Source organism: Chiloscyllium punctatum, chromosome 8, assembly GCF_047496795.1.
Source record: "Chiloscyllium punctatum isolate Juve2018m chromosome 8, sChiPun1.3, whole genome shotgun sequence".
In the NCBI taxonomy this organism is placed as follows: Eukaryota; Metazoa; Chordata; class Chondrichthyes; order Orectolobiformes; family Hemiscylliidae; genus Chiloscyllium; species Chiloscyllium punctatum.
In genome coordinates, this window is record NC_092746.1 from 102869303 (window position 1) to 102897251 (window position 27949).

The window sequence follows — 27949 nt, forward strand, 5'->3', positions numbered from 1 at the left end:
CCTTAGGCATCTGTTGATGAAATTGCGGGGGTATCCGTTTTTGGTGAATACGTTGTATAGGTGTTTTTTTTTTTTGCAGTTCTGGTGTACTGCAGTATGTTGTGGCCCTTTTGAACAATGTCTGATGAGACTTGTGTGTTGGGGTGGTTGCTTTCGTAGTTTAGGGCTTGGTCTGTGTGTGTGTGTGTGTGTGTGGGGCTTTCCTGTATACCTTTGTGGTGAATTCTCTGTACCATCACATCTAGGAATGGGAGTTGGTTGTCCTTTTTCTTCCTCTAGTGAATCGGACTCCTGTGAATGTAGCATTGATGATCCGGTGTGTGTTCTCTATTTCTGTGTTTTTAATGATTACAAAGGTATCATCTACATATCTGACCCAGAGTTTGGGTTGAATTTGCGGTAAGACTGTTTGTTCTCACCTTTGCATTACCGCCAAACCTTTGGTGGTTTTTGAAAATGCAAAGGTTTGGCGGTAATGCAAAGGTGAGAACAAACAGTCTTACCGCAAATTCAACCCAAACTCTGGGTCAGATATGTAGATGATACCTTTGTAATCATTAAAAACACAGAAATAGAGAACACACACCGGATCATCAATGCTACATTCACAGGAGTCCGATTCACTAGAGAGGAAGAAAAAGGACAACCAACTCTCATTCCTAGATGTGATGGTACAGAGAACACCAAACGGAGAATTCACCACAAAGGTATACAGGAAAGGCGCATGCATCAAGACACTGTTCAAAAGGGCCACAACATACTGCATTACACCAGAACTGCAAAAAAAGGAACACCTATACAATGTATTCACCAAAAATGGATACCCCCGCAATTTCATCAACAGATGCCTAAGGGAAAGAAAACTGAGTGAGGGCATGCCACAACCCAAAGGACTAGCCACACTACCATACATCAAAAACATTCAGATGACAACTCAGTAGGACAAAGGACCCGATACCCAGCATGAGCAAAACCAAACTTAATGTACAAAATCCCATGCAAGGACAGCACAAAACACTACATAGAACAAACAGGAAGATAGCTAACGATCTGCATCCATGAACACCAGCTAGCCACGAAACGACATGACCAGCTATCCTTAGTAGCCACACACGCAGATGACAAGCAACATGAATTCGACTGGGACAACACTACTATTATAGGACAAGCCAAACAGAACAGCTAGGGAATTCCTAGAGGTATGGCACTCATCCACAGATTCAATCAACAAACACATCGACCTGGACCCAATGTACCGGCCACTGCAGCGGACAGCTGGAACTGACAACCGCAAGCGGCAGATACAAATCACTAAATGCCGGAGGAAAGATCACAGAAGCGCTTCACAGTAGGCTCCCAAGCACGGAGGATGTCACCTAGACGGGACAAAATGTCTGCAACACAAATTCCCAGCTCGGCGAACAGAACCGCAACGAGTACCCGAGCTACAAATCTTCTCCCAAACTTTGACCACGGAAATGTGGCTCATTCTGAATTCTGGTCTGAAATGGCCTAAAGAGGCACTAGCTTCAAGGGCAATGAGGGACAGGCAACAAAAATTGACTTTGTGATGCCCACATCCCATTCAAGAATGAAAATTCCTGTCTATGTTGCCCCCAGTGTCTCTTTAGGTTGCACACTAATATCTTGTGGAAATTTCTCAAAAGCTTTCTAAATTCATGACATCCACTGTTCTTATTTTCATAGGTTATGTCCTTCAACTGCATTAGGTTGGTTGATCATGATTGCTCTTTAATATCAGTGATTAGTCAGCCAGATTTATGTAAATACACTTAGCATATCCTTTTTATAATATAGCCATTTTTTTTCCTCCTGCTGTTGGGCTAACAGGTGTGTAATTTCTAGCTTTACCCTCGCTCACTTTTCAGTGGTATTACATTTGGCATCGTCCAATCTGCGAGCTCAACTCAGGATCCAACAGAATTTATCTACTTTTTTCATGGCTACTTCACTCAGTACCCAATATGTATATTATTAGGCCTTGGGAATTTCAGTTTTCAGTGCCATTAATTTCTTTGTGGTTTGCTTTACTTGTTCCTTCTCGCTGGACTTGCTTCCCCAGCATTGTTGGTAAGGTATTTGCCTTCTGTGAAGGCAGGACTAATGTTGTGTAACTGATATGCCAGTTCCTTGTCCTCCATTCAGTTCTCCTGCCTTAGACAGTAAGGGGCCTGCATGTTGTCTTCACTTTTTTTATCCATATCAAAGCTCTTGGTCTGCTCTTAGTTCTTCAAAGTTTTCTCTCATTGTATTTTCCCTTTTTTGGTTTTTACTGAATTTTAAACTGCTTTCATTCCTCCAAATTGCTACTTTTTCCAGCAGCTTTGATTCCTTTTTGTTTAGCTATGGTTGGGCCATTTTTTCCTGCTGCTTTATGCCAGAAACAAACGAATAACTTTTGTAATGCCTTAATTTGTTTAATATAACCACTAATGAAGTTATCCAGTTGTAGCCAACTCATTGCTGGTACTTACCAGTTTTGCATATTTCGATTTTATTTTCAAATTGGACATTCACTTTTATCCCAATGAAAAGTTTTTTTATGTTATGGTCACTTTTTCACCAAAGGATCCCTGACAGTAAGATTGAGTTGACCGTTATCCCAGCTTTGCTGTTGTCAGCATAAGGTTTTCTTATTTCCACTCAGCCGTAATGCAAAATACGATACCTTAAGATTAAAAGCCATTTGTTGATTCTAATTATCAGAATTATAATAGTGAACTGTGCTCCTGAATGATAAGTGTAATTTGAGTGCTTTTTAATATTTCTTGGAGGTGAGGATAGCCATTTCAAAATTTTTGTTTTGCAGAGATCCCAGACACAGTCCCCTCCACCAAAGCCGCCATCACCTAACTTTGAACTAGGGTTGTCCAACTTCCCTCCTTTGCCTGGAGCTGCTGGTAATCTGAAGACTGAAGAAGTTCTTGAGAATAGACTATCAAATGTGGTCAAAGTACTTCCAAAAGAGAAGGCACAGATATTACAGGTATTGTGATCATTGGATTTTTTTGAAGAATTTAATTGTACCCTTAAACTTACTGAATTGTAGAGCTCATGAAAGAGGAATGCTGTCCATGCTTCTGAACAGATTAGAGTTTCAGAACTAACATTGAGCTAAACTCGAGCCCGGTGTTGGCCTGAACCATTAGATAGCTTAAATTGTTTGGAAAATTGTGGATCGGTAGTACCTCCAAGATAAGCTGGATAAAGGCTAGCTTTTGAACCAAAGCAACTGCTGAGCTGAATGATTGTGAAAAGGCAGCCCTTGTTTCTGGAGAAATCATATGGTTGTTCAGTGAGATACAGGTTGGAGAGGATTGGGCAAGTCAGACTGATGGCACAGTATGGATTTCCAGTGTTGAGCTGAACATGTCAAATTTAAAGTAATCCCTTCTGCCTGCCTTTGGTCCTTATCCCTCCATTCCTTGCATATGCATGTGCTTGTCTAAAAGTCCCTTAAACACCCTTATTCATATACAACCTCTACCATCTCCACCACCCTTGGCAGACCCATCCAGACTCCTCCTATTCTGTGTAAAAGAACTTGTCCCTCGCTCTTTTTCCTCCTGCCCTGTGCACGTAATGCATGCCCTGCTAGTATTAGAGCGTTAGACATTTTGGTCAAAGCATGGCCTGAAATAGTTTTGAAGGATTGTGTGTTGTGCTGAACTAATTTGACAGCATCAACAGATCATATTTTCAAATTAATCTCAAAATTCAGAGTATTACAATATTCCAGGTTAAATGGAAGAAATCATCTTTGAATGTATAAAGAAGCGAAATTCAGGTTTAATTGGTTTTTAATGTTCTACACTTGCTGCTCCCTGCTGAATGTTGTGCTGTTTTTACCCAACATTAAACTGGGTTCCCATCTGCTCGTCAAGTAAAAGTTAATCAATGGTACAAAAGCAGAAGGATTCTGCTTTCTTCATGAATCTTTCAAACAACCTATTGGTTCCTGAAATTTACTGGTCTGGTGATGAGTTGGTGGCTGCCTTTCCCTAATGCTAACAGTTGACCACTTCAAGAATTTCATTGCCTATAAAACATGAATTATTAAACAAATGCCATTATTTTGAAACATTATGTAGACTGAGGCTGGATTTCATTTCTTATAGTTTGAGGGAACTAGATCATCTTCATCTGGATGTACTTAAACTTGGCTTGTACTATGTTGACCACTCCATGTAATAAATCTAGTGTATCTTAGTAATTATCAACATGTGCTAATTCAATTACTCATTCTCCAAATGGAAGTTTGGCAAGGTGGGGCATATTTCTCTAATCAAGTTGAGCTTAGAAGGAAATTGAGTACCAAATTGTTCTCTGCAATTCTTTGTGCAAGAATCAAAAGTACATTTTAAGTTGCAAGAGGATTGTACTGGAATTGAAACTAATGCTTGCAATTAAATTGCAAGCAGAACAGTGACTGTTAAGAGAAATGGAATCTTCCAGCATTGCTTACTGAAACCAGCTTACTGTGTCTGATCTCTGAACTAGTTTAAATAGGATTGTAATGATTTTTCATTTTAGAGTATAAATGTTGATGCAAGCACTAACACTATACCTTCGGGAATACCACGGGAGACGTTGCCATCCATATCTCCAACTGTACTGCCAGCAACTTCCGAGGGCTCCCCTTCACCACCACATTCTCCAGAAATCAAGTAAGCTATTTAAATTCTGGCAGCTGTTGATGCCAATAATGTTTGAAAATCTTTTGCATCTTTTTAGTTAATGGACTAAATTGAATGTAATTATACTCTAATTCTGTAAATCTACACCAGAAAAATATTGTATGTGCAGAATTGCTTGCATGATGTGAATGCACAACATCATCTGCTTGCGCTCTACTGTTACATGTTTTCTAGGAGCTTTCCCACAAACCCTTTTAAAGGGGCTCCAACCAATTGTCTTTGCTATTAAATCTGACCATATGTTTTGTAAAGTTGCTAATTTTGTATGAAGCAGTGATTCTTCGATTTAAATAATAGCCTGTGTTGTAGAGTTTCAGTTTGGTCTGCAGTGACCCCATAGCTAATCTACCTAGCCTGCACATACCTGGATGCTATGGAACAACCTAGCATGGCCAGTCCTCCTAACCTGCACAGTGTTGACTGTGGGAGTAAACCTGGAGCACTCAGCAGTAACCCATGCAGACACCAAGAACTGAATTCAGTCCCTGGTACTGAGGCAGTGGTACTAACCATGCTGCCACACTGAAGTGTTTGCTATGCACTTGACTTATTCCACTTAAGTAGTTTTAGAATCATGTCCCCTAAGTTAGTTAGTCCCATCTGTGTGCTTTCTTTCTTTAAATTAAGAATAGCCTGTTTAATGTTGACATAGTGCAAGTATATGTACTTAAAGTCATAGATGTAGAGCATGGAAACAGACCCTTTGGTCCAACCCATCCATGCCGACCAGATATCCCAACCCAATCTAATCCCACCTGCCAGCACCCGGCCCATATCCCTCCAACCCCTTCCTATTCATATACCCATCCAAATGCTTCTTAAATATTGCAGTTGTACCAGCCTCCACCACATCCTGTGGCAGCTCATTCCATACCCGTACCACCCTCTGCATGGAAAAAGTTGCCTCTTAGGTCTCTCTTATATCTTTCCCCTCTCACCCTAAACCTATGCCCTCTAGTTCTGGGCTCCCCGACCCCAGGGAAAAGACTTTGTCTATTTACCCTATCCATGCCCCTCATAATTTTGTAAACCTCCTAAGGTCACCCCTCAGGCTCTGCTCCAGGGAAAACAGCCCCAGCCTGTTCAGCCTCTCCTTTTATAGCTCCAATCCTCCCAACCCTGGCAACATCCTTGTAAATCTTTTTTGAACCCTTTTCAAGTTTTGCAATATCTTTCCAATAGGAAGGAGACCAGAATTGCATGCAATATTCCAACAGTGGCCTAAACAGTGTCCTGTACAGCCGTCATGATTTGATTTTATTGTCACGTGTATAGTGAAGAGCTTTGAGCAGTACAGGCCAATCATAGTTAGCAAGAACCTACAGATCATAGGGTGCTTGGACAGTGTGAGGTATACAAATTACACCGCAGGAGGTGCATGAAGCAAGATCAGCATTAACAAGTTCGACATTACTTGAACTTCGTCCATTCTTTAGGCTAATAGCATAGATGAACTTTTCAGAAAGTAATAGTGAAGCATGAATGCATAATCTGCTCTAAGCTGCTTGCTTAAGGTTATCCATGGCTTTTGTTCCATGTGAATCTGAAATATCAATTTATTATAGATTCCCTTTTCTTTCCATCTCCAGAACAAAACTGAAATGGTGAATTATGTCATTAATAGTAATATGCAAAGTTGACCCTGTTTGTGTCTCTTAATTGTGGCATTGGCATTAAAATGTACACCTTAAATCCTCAGAATCTGGAAGGAAAGCCTAGAGTTTAGAAATAGTCCTGGTGTATTAACACATAGTTTTCTAAATTCATGCAGCAGTGAGACTTATGCCTATCAGCCATGACCTATTAAGCAGTTCAGTAACATCTGAGTAACGGGTAAAATACTGTAGATGCTGGAACTCAAACCAAGTGCTGGTAATACTGAGCATGTCCAGCAATATCAATGGTGAGAGTAGCCTGTGTGTTGAAACCTATTTGGGTGACATTTGCAACTTTTTCCAATTTTCTGCCCTTGAGAATACAGTCTGATATTTGACAGTGTTGTGATATTGAACATTAGAAGGAGAACTGGTCGTACCAAACTTGTGGAGCCACTTGTATGAATAAGTTGCTATAATTTAGTTTTTGCTCTGTACCTTCACTCATCAGCCATGTCCCCCATCTTTCTCCACAGGGAAGAAGCAGACTTGTTTGTTTAACTTTGCAGCTCATCAGTAGATTGATCACATTAGCTAGGAAGGTAATAGTCTGAGGGCATGCATTTTTTAAAAATTTGCCCATGAGATGTGTGCATCACTAAAGACCAGCATTTGTTGACCATCGCTAGTTAATGGGGTCATGAGCCACCTGCTTGAATTGGTGTAGCCGACCTGATGAGTTTACTCCCATAGTGTTGTGAAGGAGCATGTTGCACACTGTGACAGTGAAGGAGTTGTGTTGTTTTTCCAAGTTCCGATGGTCATTGTAGGTTATTCTTATAAAGTTAAAACATTTGGAAAGGGGCTACTGATCTGAAATATATCTTGTATGTGGTATGCATTGTAGCCACAGCATCGATAGAAAAAAAAATGCTTCAGACGATGTGCAGCAAGGAAGATGTTTTTGTTTTCGATGTCGAGCCTCTTAAAACAACAACAATAATATAAGAACTTGGGATAGTATTCCATCATCTCCTGTGGCTTAGTGATGGACTGGCTCTAGGAATCAGGAAGTGAGTTACTCTGTAGAATTCCCAGAATCTGATTTCATCATGTAATCTGTGTCTGTTTAATGGAGTTAGAATAATGGTAACGTTGTTGACTTTTGAGGAACGATTTGGTAGGATTCTCCATTGATAAGATGATCAGTGCTTAACAGTTGGATATTAGTGAGATTTTGGGAGACCAAGTCATTTAAAGTATGTATTAACAAATTTGTTAGTGGCTTTAGCTGTCATTTTTGCTGTGGATTTGTATCTTGGTTCCTTTTTGAATTGACCTGTGGTTAAATGTAAAATTGTCCGAATGGATGTTTGCTCTTTTTCCTCCTGGTATTAACTTACATTTCCAGCAGATGGTGCCCAAGACCTATTTCTTCAGTTCCCCGCAAGATAAGTACTTGTGTTCGATGTACCAATTAGAATGAGCAAAACCTTTTTTAGACATTGTGGAAAAGTTTTCCTTCAAATTTGCTATTTCCTAATTAAGAGCAATGCGATGAAGCTGTTTTCTAAAGTCTTGCAGCCAATAGATAAGATGCTTCAAGGGTTTTGCTGATGGCTGATTCACAATGCAGATTTACACAAACAGCATGGCTGAGGTTACCCTGAAGGACTGTCCTCTGCCCGCCCCTGCCTGGCCATGACTCTCTGGTTTAGCCACCAGTCTGAGACTAATCCTAAGATCTGGCAGAACTATAGTCACTTTACCATTTTTTAATATTAACCTTTTTCACTTCTGTTTAGTCTGATTTTACTTTAAATAGGTTAAATTATTTCATTAACAACTAATCGATCTCTGTTAGCACATGTTGGAGCTTTGTCTTTTTTTTTTCTTCTTGAACTATCTTCATGTAATCCTGAAAGTGGGTGGGTAGTCTGGTTAGAGAGGCCAAACAGAACCTTGTAGTGGCTAATGAGCCTGGATAGGTGACTGCTATTTCAGTGGGAGAGCAATTTGGAAATAGTGATCACAACTCCTTAGGTTTTAGAAGTTAGTTATGAATAAGGATAAGTCAGGACTTCACAGGAAGTACTAAATCAGGAGAGGGCAAATTGTCAGTGCGAATAGGCGATCATTTATCCAAAATCATTGGGGCCAGTTGTTTTTTGGAATTTTAGAATTTCATAATAAGTGACAATTTGGTGCAATTTTTTAAAAATCTTACTGGAGGAGCAGACTTAACGGGACTTGAGAGAAAATCCAGGCCTGCTGGTGCTGGGCTGCGCCACCACCCCCTACGTCACATCTGAGTGACACACACTGAATGGATGTCAACTTGGGTTAACAGTTTGCATGCCAAACAACCTTTTTTAATGAGAAGGCTTCACAAAAAAGCATTCTGATTTCGGAGCTTTTCGGATTTTGGAACTCCTCTATTAGGCAGGAGCTCAGGAAAGTTCATTTGGGAGCAGTTGTTACCAAGTCCATGTTTGACATGTATGTGTTCGAAGACCTGATCAGAATTCAGGTTCCAATAAGGAGGAAGAACCAGGATGGCAATGTAGGGGACCCTTTGATAATGAGGGAGGTAAAGGTGTATGGCATATTTCCCTTTCACCAGGGAATAGAGTACAAGAGTCACCATGTTATGCTGCAGCTTTAAAAGGATTTGGTCAGGCCACACTTGAGTATTGTTCAATTCTGATGGCCACATTACAGCAAGGGTATGGAGGGCTTAGAGTGTTTACCACGATGCTGCTTTGATTTGTGCATAGGAGCTATAAGGAGAAGCTAGAAAAACTGGTGGTTTTCTCCAGGGTGGTGGAGGCTGAGGGAAGACTTGCTGGACTTTAAAATCAGGAGATGCATAAATTGGGATAGGATCGAGGGTCAAAATCCTGAGTTGAAGTGCCTAAAAGTAGGGGCTATGTATTGAAGGTGAGGGGTGAATCTCAGGACATAAGGCAAGATTCTGTTTTGAGTGATATGTCAGAAACACTCTCTTGCCAGGCATGCAGATGCAATATGGGTGTTTAAGGGATTTTTAGGTAAGAGCATGAATAATGCAAGGAATGGAGGGGTAGTTTAACTTTGGCATCATGTTTGGCACAACATTTGTGGGTCCACGGGCCTGTTTCTGTGCTGTTACTTTTGTTCTATGTTATAATCCTGTCAGCTTAAAAACTAAATAGCAGTGTCTACTTTCTGGAAATAGTCTTATAGAGATGTCTTCATTGTCATAATTTGAAGTGTGTAATTTACAGCAAGACCTTCTGTGGCTGCTCTGTAGACTCATTACTAAATAGTCACCTGTGCTTCAGGGAGAGACTGGAATATTCTTGAAAATGTTGCTGTTAAATGTGCAAAGTGAACTGTATTCATGTGTTCAGTCTGTATGGAGTCAGTCTGAGTTTCATTTTCATCAGTTGCCCCACCTTTGCAATCAGTTAATTGTTGATGCCAGTCCAAAATGTGATGCATTCCAGCTGAGTTAGCCAAATATCCAACCCCGACCAGTTACAGTCACAAGTACCACCTTGTGAATTTAGTCTTTCGCAAGAATCAACAAGTCCATTCATAGAAGAATGGGCTCACTAATTTTATCAAGAATTTTTTGAATTGTTTGTGATGTTAGAATGGGCCAGCATTTTACTGTTTTTTCAGATTATTGTGGTGGAGGAAGTGGCCATTTCATTTCATGTCTGCACCAACTCAGTGTCATGATTTCATTCCATTCTCTGTCCTTTGCTGACAACCCTGTGCATTAATTCTACTAAAATGATCATTTAATGCTGTCATGATTACTTATATTGAACTTGCCTCCACCACACTTTTAGGCAGTGTATTTCAGATCTGAACTGCTTCCTGTCTAAAGGTTTTCTTTGACACATTGTATTTACTACTTGCAAATCACTTAGATGTGTACCCTCATGCTTCCTTTAATGTAAGCTGAACAGTTTTCCTTATCTACTCGAGTCTTCTCAGACTCTTAAATGTTTAAGAAATACTTTCTCCTTGCCTTTTTCTGCAAGTGTCCAATTTCTACAAGCTTTCGTAGCTTTCCCCTGAACCATTCCCAAACCGTTCTTTTCAGTGGCTTCATGTCCTAAAATGTGGTATTCAGCTGTACAGTATGGAGGTCTAACTAGTTTTGTAGTCTATTATAGTCCCTACTGATACACTATCTTTCTGAAGTAGGTACTGCCTGCTTTATTAATCTCTCACTTGTCTGTCATGACTTAAGTGCATACACGTCCATTCTTTGTGACTCTGCACAATTGTTATACTTTTTATTTCATAGCCCCTCTGCATGCTCTTTCTTGCAAAAATGTCATCTCTGCATAGAACTTTCTGCCACCTATCTACCCACTCTTCTAACTTGTCTGTGTCCTTTTGTAGTTTTACTCTGATCTCCAGTTTTTTGTCGTCCACAACTCATGAAATTGTCCCCATGCTCCGAGACTTTATTCATAAATCTGGTGAAGCAAGGGTCCCAGTCCTAACTTTTAGAACTTCACTGCAGGCCATTCGACAGCTCAAAATATCCATTAAATGCTAATGTATAATTGCCACTGTCTCTCATGTTTAACTCACTTTCTGTGTTGCATGCCTTTTGGCAGTGTATGTACACCACATCAACACTTTCACTGCTTCAAAATTACAAGTTAAATGTTATTTTACCCTTAAATCCGCATTGGCTTTCTCCATCAAAGCTGCGTTTTGTCCATGTGGCTTAATTCTATCCTGAACTATTGTTTCTACAAGCTTTCCCCGCTGAAGTTAAATTGCTGGAGAAATTTAGCGGGTATGGCATCACCTGAAGAGAAAACAGATTTGAGTCCAATGGTCCTCCTTCCACTAACATTCTCTTCTGCTGCCTGTCCCTCTTCTCCCCCACCCAAGCAACCGAACCCTTCCTGTTCGTTCCTTCTGCCCGCGGTCAATCCTGGCGCTTTGTAGCTTGAGGCTTAAAGTTGTCTTGGTCTTGCTCCATATACATGTGACTGCTTTAGAAGCTGAAGTTATGAATAGTGAACACCATGTACTGCCTGCTTTATTAATCTCTCACTTGTCTGTCATGACTTAAGTGCATATACGTCCATTCTTTGTGACTCTGCACAATTGTTATCCATTTTATTTCATAATACCTCTGCATGCTCTTTCTCCCAAAAATGTCATCTGTGGTATGGTGGCTCAGTGGTAAGCACTGCTGCCTCACAGCACTAGAGACTTGGGTTCAATTCCTTCCTCTGTGCAAACTCCACACAGTTGCCTTTCTCCCCATGTTGGCATGGGTTTCCTCCGGGTGCTCCGATTTCCTCCCACAGTCCAAAAATGTGCAGGTTTAGTGAATCGGCGAAGTCAAATTGTCCATAATGTTAGGTGAAGGGGTAAATGTAGGGGAATGGGTCGGTGTGGACTTAGGGCCTGTTTCCACACTTCAGCCCACTAAGTGATGTAATCTATCATAACCATCAGTGAACACCACTTTTGACCTTTTACAATGGATGGACAGTCACTTGAAGCTGAAAATGGTGGCTCTTCTTTAACTGAAGGGTTAGTAGTAGTCTGAAGTATTTGTTTCATGGTTTAGTACTTAACTGCAAATTTTTTTTGACTATGAAAATGCTTGGTAAAATTTATTGAAAGCTGCATATTTTTTCAGTGAAACAAAGAGCCAGGAAACCAAGCAAAGAGAAACACAGACTCCTTTGGAAAGACTGACTACACCCCTTTCTACTGCAAGTAAATCCGTACAAGTGAACGGAGCAGCCACAGTAAGTTGTTTTTAAATTGGAGGGAGGAAACTGATTATTTCCCAATTGGAGAATGGTTTATTATCTTCATAACTGCTTTTTAATCCAAGTCTTAGCAAACCTCGTATCTCTGTATTCCCTACTTTTGAATTTCATTTGACAATTTCCAATTGTTTTCTACTTCCCAATTCACCACTTTTCAGGCAGTTTCTATCTCGTGTTCAGATGGAATTGAATTGATGGGAGCAGCTTTACATAAAAGTGGAATCTTTGAGAACAGTGCCAAGCTTAACACTCAAGACTAGAAACAATGGTTAATTCACATTAAAGCATACAAGTGATAACAGCACAAATGAACAACAGAGCTGTCCCACATGCTCATTGTCTTAGTTGATTTTAACTGTATACTTGAAATTACCTCTTTCATGTATTTGAATTGTAAAATTAAGCTTTCTTATCTGTTGCCCTGTAGCTGATGAATTATCCTGTACATGGTTGCAACGCCACCTTTTTTAGGAGTTAGAACTGTAAACCGAATTTAATTGTCAAATCCCTTTGGTTTAAACTGTCTTACTGTAAATCACTTGTGCGCAGATTCCTCTTCAAAAACCAAATTGTAAATGAGAAATGACATAATTTAAATTACAAAAGTGATTTAACATGGGTACAACTCAACATACATGGCAAGAGCTGTGATTTGATCAATAATTTTACAATCTTCAGCTGAGAAATAAAATGAAGTATTGTTGGTGGACTTCGATTCAGAATATTCAAACTGACCGGAAGTTGGGTTCAGCAAACTTTCTGCATTTAGTCTGGTGCCATTCTTAATCTAGTTGGATGTCTGGCTTGTCCATATGTCATAAGAGCAAAAAAGCTATTCAGTCTTGAGTTATGTCAGCCTTGCTTAATATACTGGTTCCATATCGCTAATTTTCTTTTTCCCATTCATTGGGTATGCGTGTTATTGGTGAAGCCATCATTTATTTTGTGCTTCCCCCAACTATGTTCATTAAATCTCAATGAGATTGTTAAGGGAATATCCGAATGTATTGGAGAATGCAAAACGGATTCTATTGGAGTGGTTCCAGGTATGACAAACTTCAAATATGTATGAGGAATTTGGGACTGTTTTCCATTTTGAGGGAAGGCAGCTGAGAGATTTGAGGTATTCAAAATAATGAGCGGGCATGCAGTAGATAGGGTGAGAATATTTCTTATAAAAGAAACCAGCACAGTGAGCATAAATTTGATGTGCAAATGGAGCTAAGATGTGGGGAGCTTTTTCATGCAGCAAGCTTCGTGGTATAGATTGCATCACCTGGAAATGTGGTGGAGGCAGGTTCAGTTGAGACATTCCAGTTAGTCTATTGTTTTTCCTCCCTTTTTGGTGGTTATAGTGGCAGTAAGTTACTTCACAGTTTAATTTGGATCAAGTTATTGTTGCATTAATTATCCACATTAACAGAATCCTGAGCAAACTCCTTTTTAACTGATGTATTCACTACCAGTCTTGGGAAAATGGTGTTAAACCAAGTCTAGACAACTGAATGGCTTGCTGCTCCTTTTTCAGAAATCATTTGACTCAATCCCACTGCTGTGGGTTTACGTAGTTAGACTGGGTAAGTGTGACAGATTTCTTAAAGGACAGTGCTAAATGAGATTAAGTTTTATTTGGTGTCCTAAAATGATCCGCTTTATTTTGTGAGATTTAGTTAATTAACTGAAATTGGGGTTTGAACCAGTATCTCCACATCATTAATCCAAACCTCTAAATTGTTCCACGTTACTGGAAATGGTAGCAGTTGAATAAACTTCCTGTGGATGATTGCAAAGGTACAGGGCATTTAGGAATTCCAAAACATTAGTTTTTCATTTTATGGAAGTCCAAGGCAAACCTTTGATCACGGAGTAGCAAAATTAGGTGATTAAACCTGCTGTAACTAAATTGCAGGAGAAATTTTGGCTGCAAGATTTAAGGTAAATTTAGGTTTTACTGAAATTGCAATTAATTGAATTGTCAATGCTGATGTAAGATTCTTCCTTTAACTTGATATGGTTATATAGATTTTATTGCAAGGTAAAAGTTTTCTTTGGTAGATGAGCCTTAACAGCTGATGTTATGGCTTCAACATATGATCTGTTAGGGTGCGTTTTGTACACTGAAGCATTAATTACCCACATGGTATCTTTCCCTTCAATTTTTAGGTGTCAAATCCATTGAAGAATGCCTTTTGCTTTCTTGTTTCACTTCTGGGTTTTTGTTGAGGTGATTTGCTTAACCTTGGTACAACAGCTGTGTTGAGGGCCAGGAAATGTTGATGATGTAAGCATGCAGTGTCAGTGGCATTTTAATTTACATACTCCCAGTTCCTGGAAAACCATTCTTTCAAGGACATCTTCCATGTACGTGAAGATTACTCTATTGATTAGGTACCTCTATCTGGTAAATGCTGTTTAGTACACATTGCTTTAAACTCACATAAGACCTACCCAGGTAGACTTCAGTAGAATGGTTAGAGCTTAAAGGGTGGACAACGGTTTGGCAGTTGTCACTAATATATTTGCAGTAATGAATACATCAGGTCAATGTTTTAGTTTGCATAGAATGAAAAACCTATTGTTTACGATTTAATTGTGTTAGTGGTCTTTAAATTATATATGCATCCTAATCTGATTCAGTGTGATGCATGAAGGTGTCAACAGCTAAATTTAGCACTGTTTGTAAGATGCGGACCCAGCACACTGCTTAACTTTGTCAAATAATTTGACCTTTTTAACAAAAATAAATTACTGGGAAAACTGAGCAGGGCTGTTCTGAAGAGTAACTGACCTGAAACATTCACTCTGCTTTCTCTCCAGATGCTACCGGACTTGCTGAGTTTTCCCAGCAATTTATTTGATTTACAACTTCTATAATTCTGTTCCTTTAGGTTTAGTAATTTGATCTCTGTGGCTCCTGATTCTTAAAATTGCAGCAAATTTAGTTTTAACTGGCACCTTAGGAATAGGCACTCCTGATAACGTGGCAGAAATTATAAACCTGAAATACCAAAGCTTTTTGTAATATCACGATTTGTGCAATTTGAATAGTCAGTTGATGGTGAGTGATAAGGCTGTCTATTTAAGGCAGAGTTGCATTAAGTGACTTATGCAGTAAATAAAATGTAGTAGTGATATGTATTAGTATGTGTTTCCACATTATGTGCACCTTTTTGATCAGCTGGCACATGCCTGGTCCCAAATGTGCCTCTTAATGCTTGCTGTAGTATTGAAGGTTTTTAAAACCATTGTATTGTAGGAAACTTCATGGAGATCTCTTTTTGAAACTTAAAGCAGTAGGGGCACGAGTATTGAGGCAGGCTAACTGGTTATAGCAAGAATAAAGTCACATTTTTACTGTTTTATTTGTACTGAGGATTAAGGCTTTGGAACAAATGTAAGACACAACTTTACTCAAGTTTTCTTCAGCCCATTGGGCTTAATTATTAGACCCCTTATTGCAGAATTGAGTTCAGTTATGTACTTCAGTGCTTGATTGCATCTTTTGTTCTTTCCATTTCCTACCCATCTTTTTGTAGTCCAAAAAACACAGTACTGTAATTTCCAGTGTCAGACCTTCCCCCTTTTATTCATTATCATGGAGTGCCTTGATGGTGACCTTTTTTGGCAGCAGCTTAACTTTATGTTGGTTTAAACTATTCCTGTCCCACTCCTACACTTAGTATTTCTCCTTCTATTCATCTTTCCCCTACTGCCCCACCCTTAACAAGAGCGTGTCAATTGTACTTGCAAATTCTGTGCCGGTGAGGAAAACCTGTTAAAGTATTAACCTTTTTTTCTGGTGGCTGTAGACAGCTCCCATGTTTGAAAATAAGTTGAAGACTTAGTACTATTAACTTCAATGATATTGCAGCAGTAGATTTATCTGCATTCTGGATAACATTTGAGTGCATTCATTGAATAGAGCAATAACAACTGTTGCTAGTTAAGGTTACAGTAAAAATCACGAGGGGTACAGGAATGCAGTGCTTATGTTGAACTATGGTTGCACTACAGTGTATTGGCTTAATAAATATAATTGAATTGGTTTGACTGAGTTCTAATTTGAAGAAAATATTCAATACAAATGCAAGTGACCAAGATATCTTTTTTAAATCCAATAGTTCACTAATCTGAGAAAGCTGCCACCTTTCCTGGTTAAGCTTTTGTTTTTGCCGCATCACCACTCTTAATTTCTTTCAAATAGCCCAAGAAACCAGCTGTATTAGAACAGATGGCATGGCTAGTAAATATCAGTCTTGCCCAGAATGCCTATCCAAGAGAAACTTTTTTTGGGTGCACATGGTGGTTTTCCTCCTTGATGCAAAAGTTCCACACTACTTTAGTTGAAATTTAAGAGCCCTTTTTTTGCTTTGAATTAGAGAGCATGCAACTTGGTGTCAGCTGGAATTGTAAAATGAAATTCAGACTTTGCCAAATCCTTTTGCGTGTATTTCCTGAGTAACAAGCTAGGTGATGTTTATTTTGAAGCTCAAATAATTCTTTGCTTTGAGTTTCTGTATGTTTTAGATATGTGCTGTTTTACTTTTGTTATGACCAGTAAACTGAAGTTTAATTATTATTAGCTGTCAGTTTCTGGCACAAAGCTATTTCTGCTGAGGTTGAAACTTTTTTTTAAAAAAGCCAGCAGGTATGTATTAGTGGCTGCATCATGCAGTGCTCACAGGAAGTGGACTGTGAAAAACAGATAATGACTTATTAAAAGATCTCCGGTTGCATTTATAACCTTTTTAGTTGCTAGTGGGAATTTTAATTGTGCTGTATTCATTTAAGATTGATTCACTTAATATTGAAATGGTTAAAATGGCCAGAATTGGATGGCAGATTTAAGGATTGCAAAGGATTTGATTTCAGTGTAGTGTATTGGTTAATGTACTTGTGAAGGGATATAATTTTGGAGCAGTACACCAACTGGAAGGTAGTAAGTGGGGTTTTGTGACTTATGAACATATTTACTATTTGTTCAATAACTACTTCCAGAAGAATTTGTTGAATATAGCACAAAGTGTCTCCCAAGTATTTTGCTGTTTTCCTTAAGGAGAATTCTAACCAACTCTTGAATGATCTACTGCCTGCAGCTGAGGAAATTCAGACACTGGTGTCTTTAGACTTTTTAAAAATGTCTGTCTGACAAGATCTTTTCCAAAAAAAGCAAGAAAAATTTGAAGCAAACAAGTAGCTAATATTGCATTCCCCACCTCACCAAATGTGTTCACTTAACCATTTGTAAGGCTGTTTGTTTCAAACTTCATGATCCTGCATAAAATGTCTTCAACTGCCTTGATCTGAATTGGATGCAATCAATCCAGATGCCCCACACAAGGCTGTTGAATAGCCTCCGTACTATGTACAATCCACACGACTAGTTATTCACTCCAAGGATCGCTTACCCTTGTGTTAAATACTGCTTGTATGGAAAACTAGAACCATAAAAACCTCCATGCCAGAGCTGAAGTGACTAGCATAGACACATGAACTATAGCATGAGTAACTGGAGTGTCATTGCCCACTCTGCCAAATTTGTAGGCTGCTCTTGATCACTTAAATACTGGATACAAGAGAGACTTCCCATCTGTCTGTTCCTGAACATTGTGGAAATGCCCCAACAGCCTGTTCCACCATTGAATGAAATCATCGCTGATCTGTGGCCTATTTCCTTTCTTCAACAAAATTTTACTTCTAAAATTGTGATCCTGCATCTACTGCCACTTGTGGAAGAGTTCCAAATCTCTACAACCCTTTGTAGAATTGTGAACTTAATCTCCTAACTGGCCCTAATTCTCAGATATTTACCGTTTTTAGTTCTAAATTGCCAAATAGTAGAAATAGGGCAGACAAACTTTTTTCCCTGCTAATATCTTAAAGACTAAGAACAGATTACCTCTTAACCATCTACATTCTAAAGAAAACAGGCTTAATTTCAGGCATAACTCATGCACTGTTTTACTCTAGTCCTTGTGATAAAGGACAGCATTCCATTAGGTAATTTTATTTCAAATGTTATGTGCAGAAAACAAGAATCGGTGTATGAGAATGCACACCATCTCACTTGCTTACACTGAACTCTCACCTGCCACCAGCCCAATGTTTGACAAATTGTGCCTCAAGTATTTTCTCAACTAATTGCTAGTATTGAGTGTACCCACACATGGTGATGTTGGCATTGTGATTTTTAGTTGATGAGTGGTGCAGAATTCCAGGCTGATATTTTTAGGGGCACAGCTTCACATTTCACAATAACAGATTTTGACTTACCTGGAATTTAAAAAGCTAGCCTCAGGAGAACTCTAATCACTGTTAACTGTCATGAAAGCCCACCTGGTTTGTGCTTTCAAGGATATTAATCTGACATGCCTGGCATGGCCTCCATGTGACTCCATAAGTGTGGTTACTTTTAATTGCCCACTGAAATGTCCAAGCAACTTTTTTCTAGAATAAACACTGGCTATTGGCACCCTGAACACATACCATTCTCTTAACAACATGTAAGAGCATTGGACTAAAATCTACCAGTTTCGCTTTTAATAGTTTCTCCTGATTGGGCGGAACACAAAACACTGGTGTCCTTGTGGGGTGCCAGTTCTACAGAATACCTGTAGAACCAACTATGTGGGACTGGATACTGTTGGAATGTTTGTGTTTTCCCCCACCACAATTCAGAAATAGCCAGGGAAGATGAATAAAACAACCAATGTTGATGTCTTCCAATGGAAGGCCTAAAGCCACACTGACACTGGAAGGATCACCTCAGTTGCATGAAGGTGATTCCGGCAAATACTTAGATCTTGGCTGACACTACAAAAGAAATTCCATTAAGTCCACCACTGCAAAATGATTGAAGTCACCAGGTTTTGTTCTTAATCTTTAGTTTACAGCTCTCCTGTTGATGTTGGTTCATCCAGATGTTCTGCAGTGTCCTGGCGATATCCTGGAGAGTATCAATTGCCATTCCATGGCTGAGTAATCGGCAATATTCTGTGGGTTGTCAAAGGCATTGCAAATGTCCTAAGTGTGAAATGGATTCTGCCAATTTGGCCTTTTACTGATGGTTTGGTAAAGCTTCTCTTTAGGTCAGCATAGTGTTGCATCACTTAGGTTTTGTCTTTGGGTGTTACCATGAATTGCTGGAGATCTACTGCCTTCATTTGTGACCTTCAGTTCTGCCAGTCGATGAAGGTTGCTTATTCTCGGAAATACTGTACTTTGATCTAATTTTCATTAACTGGTCCTGGTAACTGGTGCTTAAATGCAATGATTTGGGCACAGAATTCTAGCTGACTTTCATCAATTGCTTTGCAGTTGAGTTGGTCATGTGAAGATTTTCAAGACTCGATAGAGCTGCATTTGGAATTCCTCTCTGGTTAGGTTGCTTTAGGGCTGAAATGTTGATCCTTCTGTTGAACTTTGGGATCTGTGAATTGGGGTTCCCAGCTATGGAAAAAATGAGATTGTCTCTGGATTCTGGGTGTTTAAATGTGGAGTGTTGTCACTGACCTTTCTGTGCTGCGTCTGAGGGTTTTCTTATCTACTTTTGACGATGAAGTACTCGTTTTGTATAGCAAGGTGGTTTATTACATGATTGCACTCAGTGTAAATTATACTGATTAGTTAGTCCATAAGTAATTGTAACTACCTATAGTCAGATTAGATGTCTGTCCCCTTTGGGATCTCTTGATTTTCTCCACCCAAACTGACCATAGGAAAATAAGCAGTGGAGTGAACAGAGAGCACCCTAAGGATGCATAGTAACATGCTGCTGCATAAAGTCATCTGTCCCACTGACTTTGTGACTGGGTAGATACCTGTGTGCGAATGGGAGCCTTGGGCTGTTGTTACCAGCCACGCAATTGTCATAGGTTAGTGATTTGTATCACCTTACCACTGTAACATGCGACTTTTCGTAAGTGATGTTTATAACTCTGCTTCTGACTGACTTAAACCTTTTTAAAACATAGCTTTTGAAAAACTAAGCATTTTTTCTTTGCCTTTAGAACCAAAGTTATCAAATGATTATGTTGTGAATCTTTGTAACACTTGCATGTTAATTACAGGTATGGGTTCAGATGAGAAAATTGATGCCACAGCTTTCTATTCATGTGATGCACAAAGAGCCATTCATACACACATTCCTGCAAGGATGGCTGTAGGTTACATGCTTGTCCCGAAGAAATCATTTGAATCTTAATTTCTCTACAATATTCAGTATTTTGAGTGCATACTGTAATGGAGCAGATGGATCCTTTGAGTTCATCTGCACCTGAACTTGCATAAAAGTTCATATTTGGTTGTAGGATTAGTGTTTCCCAGAGCAAAGGCAATCTTCAGTCTGCTTAAATGTTCTCTGAAATGTTTTAGAAGGAATCGGGAATTTGCAGGAGAGTTGGTGCTTGGACATGTAGTGACTGTATCCTATGCAAGTTTTGGATCAGCATTAGCTTGTTGCCAGTTTAAATGTGTTTGGGTTCCTTTTTTATTGTTAACCTTGATGCTTTTGCAACTGACTGTATAATTCTAAAGTAATTTCATGATGTGGAGTTAATGTTGAGAAACTTGTCAAATTGTATGCATATGGCATTTACTTTGAGCCCTCTTGCAAGAGTTGGAAAATGGAGTACAAGCTAAAATACACACATTCAGGAATTTTGGCTGATGCTGTAATGTCTGTGGTATCTTCTTTCAGAAAAAGCATTTGAACAAAACATCTATACTGCCTGTTAGGAAGTAGAAAATCTCATGGTACTATTGAGAGCAGCAAGTGTTTTCTCTGCGTCCTTTCTGTAGTGTTGACTTACAGTATAGTAGTGACTGCAGTTCAAAAGTTATCTTTTGACTTTTTAAAGCACTTCAGGACGTCCTGAGGTATTATAAGTGCAAGTTCTTAGTGTTTAAAAACATTTGCAACACGCCCATCTTCCATTTTCCATATAGAATGGAATAGTTAGTGCCAATTTAATGAATGAAACTGGAGACCAGAAATGCTTTGAAGAACTCCATGCTTATGCTAATCACATGAATGTAAACCATGTAAAATCTTGCATGAATAATGCAGACTGTTTTTCATGCTTTTTGGATTGTCTTTCCACAGGAACTTCGAAAGCCAAGTTATGCTGAGATTTGCCAGAGAAGTGCTAAAGAATCTCTAACACTACAACCACAGAAGGAGCAAAAACCCAACACTGCAGCCAGCAGCAAGGATGACAAAAAAGTTTCAGAAAACCCAGTCGACAAAGAGTCTAAAAATAAAGACCTATCTATTGGAAAGACAAACCCAGGGAAGCCTAGAGACCAGCGAAGACAATCGGGTCGCAGAACACCCCCTCAGGGCATCAACAAGCGTACAACTAGAGAGCAACACACCCCCCCAAAATCACCCAACTGAAGGTGCTGAAATTGTGATATTGATTTAAAAAGGTCTGGTCTGTTCAAGTGTAAATCCCCTCCCCAAGTCTCCAATCAGAGCACAGAGGTTGTTGAAATAATGGTTTGCTGGAAAAGGGCTTGAAGGCAACAAAATGCACTTTGGTTGAGCGAGAGTGTAATACTACTTGCCTTAGGCTCCAACTTTTCAGTATTTGGTGAAATGTTGTGTAATGTCTACTGTAACTTAATCTCTTGCTCAGTTGTGGATTGGAAAAATTCTTTGCCCGTTTGAAGGTAAGGGGAATAAATGGAACCATGATCAGCAAACTGGCATGAACATTATGCTGTGGGCCAGAATGTGGTTTTTTTGTTCAGTGTGATTTTGTTTGCTGTAATTACACAAGAATAAAAGGGGGAGCAGTGGATGTTGGATCTACTTCCATGGTGTTGAGCAGTGTTGCAAGTGGTTTTCTGTTCTACAGATCTATTTGCCACAGAATGTGATCAGTGTGTGAATGCTGACATTTAATTTTTTTTTATATAGGGTAGTAGCTTGAAATACAAAACAAATCTCAAACCCATTAATTAGGTGTTAGTGGGAAGTGATTGGAGTCATAACCTGGATGGTAGATTTAACACAAGCTGTCTAATTTCTTTGCTTTCTGTTGTGTAGATTTTCTGTTGATCTTGATGCTTCAGAGTTTACTTTTGCACTGTTAATAGTAAGCAGCCAGTTGATTTTGAATAAGGGTAGGGCTACTGTCTAACATGTAACAGTGATTATGAATTACTACGAAAGACTGGTTTATGTACCTCTGTGCTCTAAAGTAGGTAGCAATGGATTTTTATTTTTAATGCTCAATTCCAAGTGCTTTTTTCTTTAAAGAGAAACTCCCAGTCAATACACTGGCACTTTCCTGTAATTTGGTACATTGCAAAGTACTTGAAATGGGGTGAGGATGGAAGATTGGAGTAGAATTTGCCTGAATTTTCACCATGTTTTCATCTAATAGCCAGTTTTTTTCGAAGTGATTCATCTCTGCTGTAGAAAATGTTGGATTAGTTGCTGAGTTTTTCTTTTTAAAATACATGATTTCAAAGGACAAGCGTGCACTGAGTCTACTGCCATCTACTAAGTTGCAGGTGATATTTGGATGCTTCTTGTTTTGCTACACAGGAAGAAAGTATTGGCTCTTAAAAATACTTATGGCTAGTTGTCATAATAACCTAGACTAAAGGAACTGCTCAAAAGAAAGCAGTACAGCACTAGACACAAGCTTGCTGGTCATAGGAGAAAATGGGTAAGTTATTCCATAAAAGGGTATTATTATTTCAACAACTGTGTTCTTTTCATGCTATAAATTAATTTCCATCCAGTGTCAAAATGAAAAACTTGAATTTCGTTTTAAACTTGAAAATGACTTTGCCTTAACTTTTGTATGAGACAGATTTAGATGTTGTTATAACTGACCCCAGAGGGTTGGAATGGGCAAGATAAGGTTACTCAGTTACATCTACTGTCACTAGTCTTACTGGGTAAATCAGATGTGTGTGAACTAGCAGTAAATAGCATTTTTTTGTAATATAATTTATGAAGATCTTAAAAGTTGGATCCTTTTTTCAGATTGTTAAAAACCCTGTAAATGCAAAAATAGTCAATACTGTATTAAACTTGTGCACTTGGAAGTGTGTGCTTTGCTTGTACAGTTGTAAATAATCAGAACATATAAAAGGTACCTTTAAAAAACTGATATAAAAATATTGATATTGTTGGCATATCCTCAATGTTGCTGTTGAGCTGGATATAGCAAAAAATTAAGTGTTGTAGTCTGGATATGTTTTTCTGGTGTGCTGAACTGATTCTGCCTTCACTGCAAAAGGGGAAATTGGGGAAACGCAACAGTAAGACAAATGGCCTTTTCCCATTAACTCTCCTCCCTCTTCAGTTTTTCATTTTCTCCTACTTCTCTTTTCATCCCTTCCCAACTGTCCCTCCAAAACAAAACCTAGTTACTAATAAAACAGGTTCTAAAATGTCTGTCGGCCTGTTAATTTGCATAATTATTTTTAAATCTTAATTAACATCTCAGGTAACATTAAAAATGCACACGTCAAACAGGATGAAATTATGTATATACATGAAACGATTGAATGGTAGGAAATATTAAAGCAATTGTGCCATTGCATTCTTTTACTAAGCACTCTTTCCCCTGGTGCCAGTGTGTGCAGCAGTTTGACAACTTGTATTGGGTTAAAATCAACTGGATTAATTTGCTTGACTGCTGAAAGTATGGTGATCAACAGCTGCATCTGGTGAGAATCGCTGATCACACAACCAATTCATTATCTTGTAGCCAACTGGTACATTTTTTTATTGTGATGTTCAGCATCCTGCTATAAGTGTGAGTGCACTGTTAATGATTTGCTGTTTTTTTTTGTGAAGGGCACACAATTACTTGATTTCTGTGACTGGAGCAGGGAACTTTGACTATCAGAACAGGAGGTTGTAGTGGGTACTGTTATTTCTATGACAGTTGAATATGAAATTGCATTGATTGTCGCGTCTGCATAAGTTGCTGTCAGTGTGCACTGGTGTTAACTTGATCTCAGCAGGATGATTTTGAAACAGTGGGTCAAGCACGAAAAATGAGTAAACCTACCAACATAAAAACTACCTGTTTATATGTTGCACCTCGGTGAATAGAATAACAAACTATACAATGTATTGAGTGCTGCAACTGTACTAGACAATTATCACTGAGCTGTTATTAATCTGTTGCAGCCAACCATAATGACCCCTTTGTCTGTCTGCATGTAATGCAGTTATAAAAGCAGGAGATGGCCATGATGCCTACTGCTGTATTTACTTCAGCTTTTTGCAATTTTGTGTACTGTAACCATTACACTAACAGCAGTGGACAATTGAGGATTATTAGAGGAGGTAATGACCGAACCTGCTTTGGAGTAGAAATCTTTTGGAAGCATTGAGGGTTTTTTGTTTTGTTGTCTTAAAATGCTGCGATACAAACTGGAATCAAGCTTACATGTAAACTATTGGTAATTTAATTTTTTTGTGTCACAATGCAAAACTGTCTCATTTGAAAATGTAGCTTAAGAAAAATAAATTGAGTTAGCAATTGTAAAGTCAATTTGCTGTTTGTGTTCTCTGCAATGTTCATATCCTGACTAGAAAAACTTTGTCTCTGCTTTGCCACAATACAGGTTTCTCTGTTTACTACCTTAGTTACAGACGTGTATTGTGAAACTACCCAAGAAGTCAATGTAAAGGAACATTTGGAGTTGAAAGAATTCTTGCTCTCTCGCATTGAAATGACCCAATGGACGCGTCCATTTTGATAGCAAATCATATAGATAAATCTGAAAATGACTAAAGTGACTGGAACATGGTAAAGAGCAAATTTTAATATTTTTGCTTACTTGATCACTTGCAGTGATCAACACAAGAATCTAAAACTTTTGAAGTTTAAAGTCTCAATCATTCAAATTGAGAAGACCTAGTGCAAATTCGGATATTAAAATGCCCCCGTTTGAACATTTACATAACATGGGTCATGTCCTTCCATTTTAATTAAAGCTAAATGGTTTGTGGTTTACAGTAAATATTTTTGTAGCTTGAATTTTTGATGGTAAACCTAGTGTAGTTAATGCACTGAGCCAGTTTAAGCTTACATGTGCCTATTAGAACCCCATTTGCTGAATGTTGCCACTTCAATTGGAAATAGTCATAGTCAAACAGTGACAGTAAGGACCGTTTTTATTTTCATGAAGTTGAACTCTACATTCTTGGAGCCTTTGAATTTACTTTTTTCAGGATCATTCTAGTTTTTTTCATGGGAATGCTAGAATTTGTTTCTAAATCCATATGGGTACCCTTTCCTATTAGGGACACTTTGTTTTCTATCCATGGATTTGTAGGATCTTTGCTTTGAATCCTCCCTCCTGAATTGAAAGCAAGGAGTCATTTCTACTTTTTTTTTATCCTGAGGCTTTGACGTTGCTTTAACAAGTGCGAAACAGGACCATTGAAGGTTCAAATGTCATCATAGTGGGAACTTGTGGAAAGGAATGAGTACAATACATTTTTAGTCTTCCTTACCTATTTCCTGAGCTGTCTCCAACAAATTTCCTAACCAGGTAATTTTGACTTGTTTCTTGAGCTTTAATAGCTAGCAATGTGTTAAAGACCCAAATCAGGTTAATTCTGCATGACTGCTTACAAATCAATGTTGGCTTTGTCAGAAGACTGTTCTATCCCATTTCACTGTTGACCGTTTTTGCTTATACTCAGCTACAGTACAAGGCAACAACAGTTGTATTTGCTGCACAGTTGTAGGTACTGTCAATTCATTTAGACCAGACCAAGATTAGTGTCTGGTTGGTAGCATTATTCAAAGAGCAGTGTGTTCTAGTGGCATCCTGATCAATAGTTACTTCTCTAACATGGAGGGAAAATTAAGTGAACTTAGTGCAAGATCAAGACATTCAAATCTATGGGACAAGTGTTAGAAATGGTATTAGAATAATTTGTTTTTGACCCATTGCAGACACAATTGGCTAAAGAGCCTTTTCTGTGCTGTAGACCTCTGACTTTTATTACCATCACTGGGCTAAGTGATAAAATGTGTAACCATGCAGGGAAGCTTCAGTGAGTGAAACTCTAGTTGGATTTCTGTTAAATGTTAATACACCATCAGTATCTCTGACTTCACTTGTATTATTTTCCAACAAGTCCAAGGTAATTGTCAGCATTTATAATTGAATGTTTGGCTCCACACTTACTTTCTTTCTCGATGGAAATAAACAAAATTAATCAGTGGAGCAATGTGCATTCATAATCAAAGTCATAGTTAAGTTTGTGTTTTCAAAACTAGTGATACTTCAGGATTGATTTTTCTTGAATTTCATCTTGAAAAGGGATGTCAGTGCTGAGGAATGACTTTTTAGTTTGAGCATGGTTGACACTAAGCACAGTCAGATCACTTAATTTGTGTGAAAGGGTGATTTTTCTTTTAGACTTGGTTCTACCTGCAAGTTGTGCTTCCTAATGGCATAGTTTAGTCCTAGTCAGATGAAATTCACATAGAATCAATGTGTAGAATCCAGTACAGTCTACTTTTTTGACTATACCATCAGGTGTTCCAGTGTATAAATATTTACATCTTAAATGTTAATATGGTGATTTTGCTGTCAGATGTTTCCTCCCTTTTTCTGAAGGTCCACATAGGGTGGCATACTAACTCAGTAGTTAGCATTGCTGCCTCAGTGGCACCGACCCAGGTTTGAGCCAAGCCTTGAGTGACTCTGGTGATTGCACTGTTGTCTCTTTATGGGTTTCTGTCAGATGCTCCAGTTTTCTCCCACAGTCCAAAGATGTATAGATTAGGTGGATTGGCTATGGTAAATTGCCTATAGCGTTCAAGGATGTGCAGGCTAGGTCGATTAGCCACATTTAAATGCATAGTTAAGATCCAAGTTTGCTTGCTGAGCTGGAAGATTTGTTTTCAGATGTTTTGTCACCATACTAGTAACATCAGTGAGCTACTGGTGTTATGACCTTTCTATTTTTGTTGAGGTTTCCTTAGGGTGGACATGTTGTCATTCCTCATTTGTAAGGATGCTGGCGATAGTGGTTCATGTCTTTTTTTGTGGCTAGTTGATGTTCATGTATCCTGGTGGCTAGTTTTCTGTCAGTTTGTCCAATGTAAGTGTTTGTTACTAAATACCTTGCAAAAACAGATGAGGAATGACAACTTGTCCATCCTCAGACAAGCCAAACAGACATGCACAAGAATTTCTCAATGCATGGCATTCCAACTGGAAATCTATCAACAAACACATGGACTTGGACCCCACTTACTACTGAGAAAAAGAACAGGAATGCCGTCACCACCCCAAGGAAACCTAAAAACACATAGAAAGTGGGTCATAACACCAGTGCTTCAGCAGAGGCTCATGGATGTTGCCTAGTATGGTGACAAAACTTCTGACAATAAATCTTCCAGTTCAGCTGGCAAGCTTGCATCCAGAAATTGAGCTACAAATCTTCTCCAAACTCGCTAGCATAGTTAAGAGGATAGAGTAAGGGGCTGGGTGTGGGTGGGATGCTCTTTTGGAGGGTCACTGCTGCCTCAATGGGCCAAATGGCTGCTTTCCACATTGTAGGGATTCTGTGATCCATGGTTATAGGAAAAGCTTTCAAAAGCACTTCAGTTTCATTCAAGGTTGGTATCTACTGGAAGATATGTCCTTGAACGTCCTCGTGTTTTTAAATTACTTGTCATTCAGGATTTTTATTTCTGAAACTTCAATGTTACCGGACCAGGAAGATGCAGTGTAAATTGTTTGCTTTCAGATTTAAATTTTCATTTTTTAAAATTGTGAAGGGAACTTTTTTAAAAGGTTGAGTTTGCTGTAAAACTTGAAGCAGCATGCT

The 27949-nt window shown here is 38.8% G+C and overlaps 1 protein-coding gene across 4 annotated transcripts in view; it reads left to right on the top strand.

The window, feature by feature from the left end:
• larp4b (La ribonucleoprotein 4B) overlaps positions 1-24644 on the top strand; it is a 139034-nt gene extending 114390 nt beyond the window's left edge. For all 4 annotated transcript variants that reach the window (XM_072576176.1, XM_072576178.1, XM_072576179.1 and 1 more), the window contains 4 exons: positions 2831-3007; positions 4555-4688; positions 11982-12093; positions 21221-24644. In XM_072576176.1, coding sequence (XP_072432277.1) covers positions 2831-3007; positions 4555-4688; positions 11982-12093; positions 21221-21514 — 717 coding nt within the window. In that variant the 3' untranslated portion in view covers positions 21515-24644. The remainder of the gene's footprint in view (positions 1-2830; positions 3008-4554; positions 4689-11981; positions 12094-21220) is intronic.
• Positions 24645-27949: the final 3305 nt, after the last annotated feature.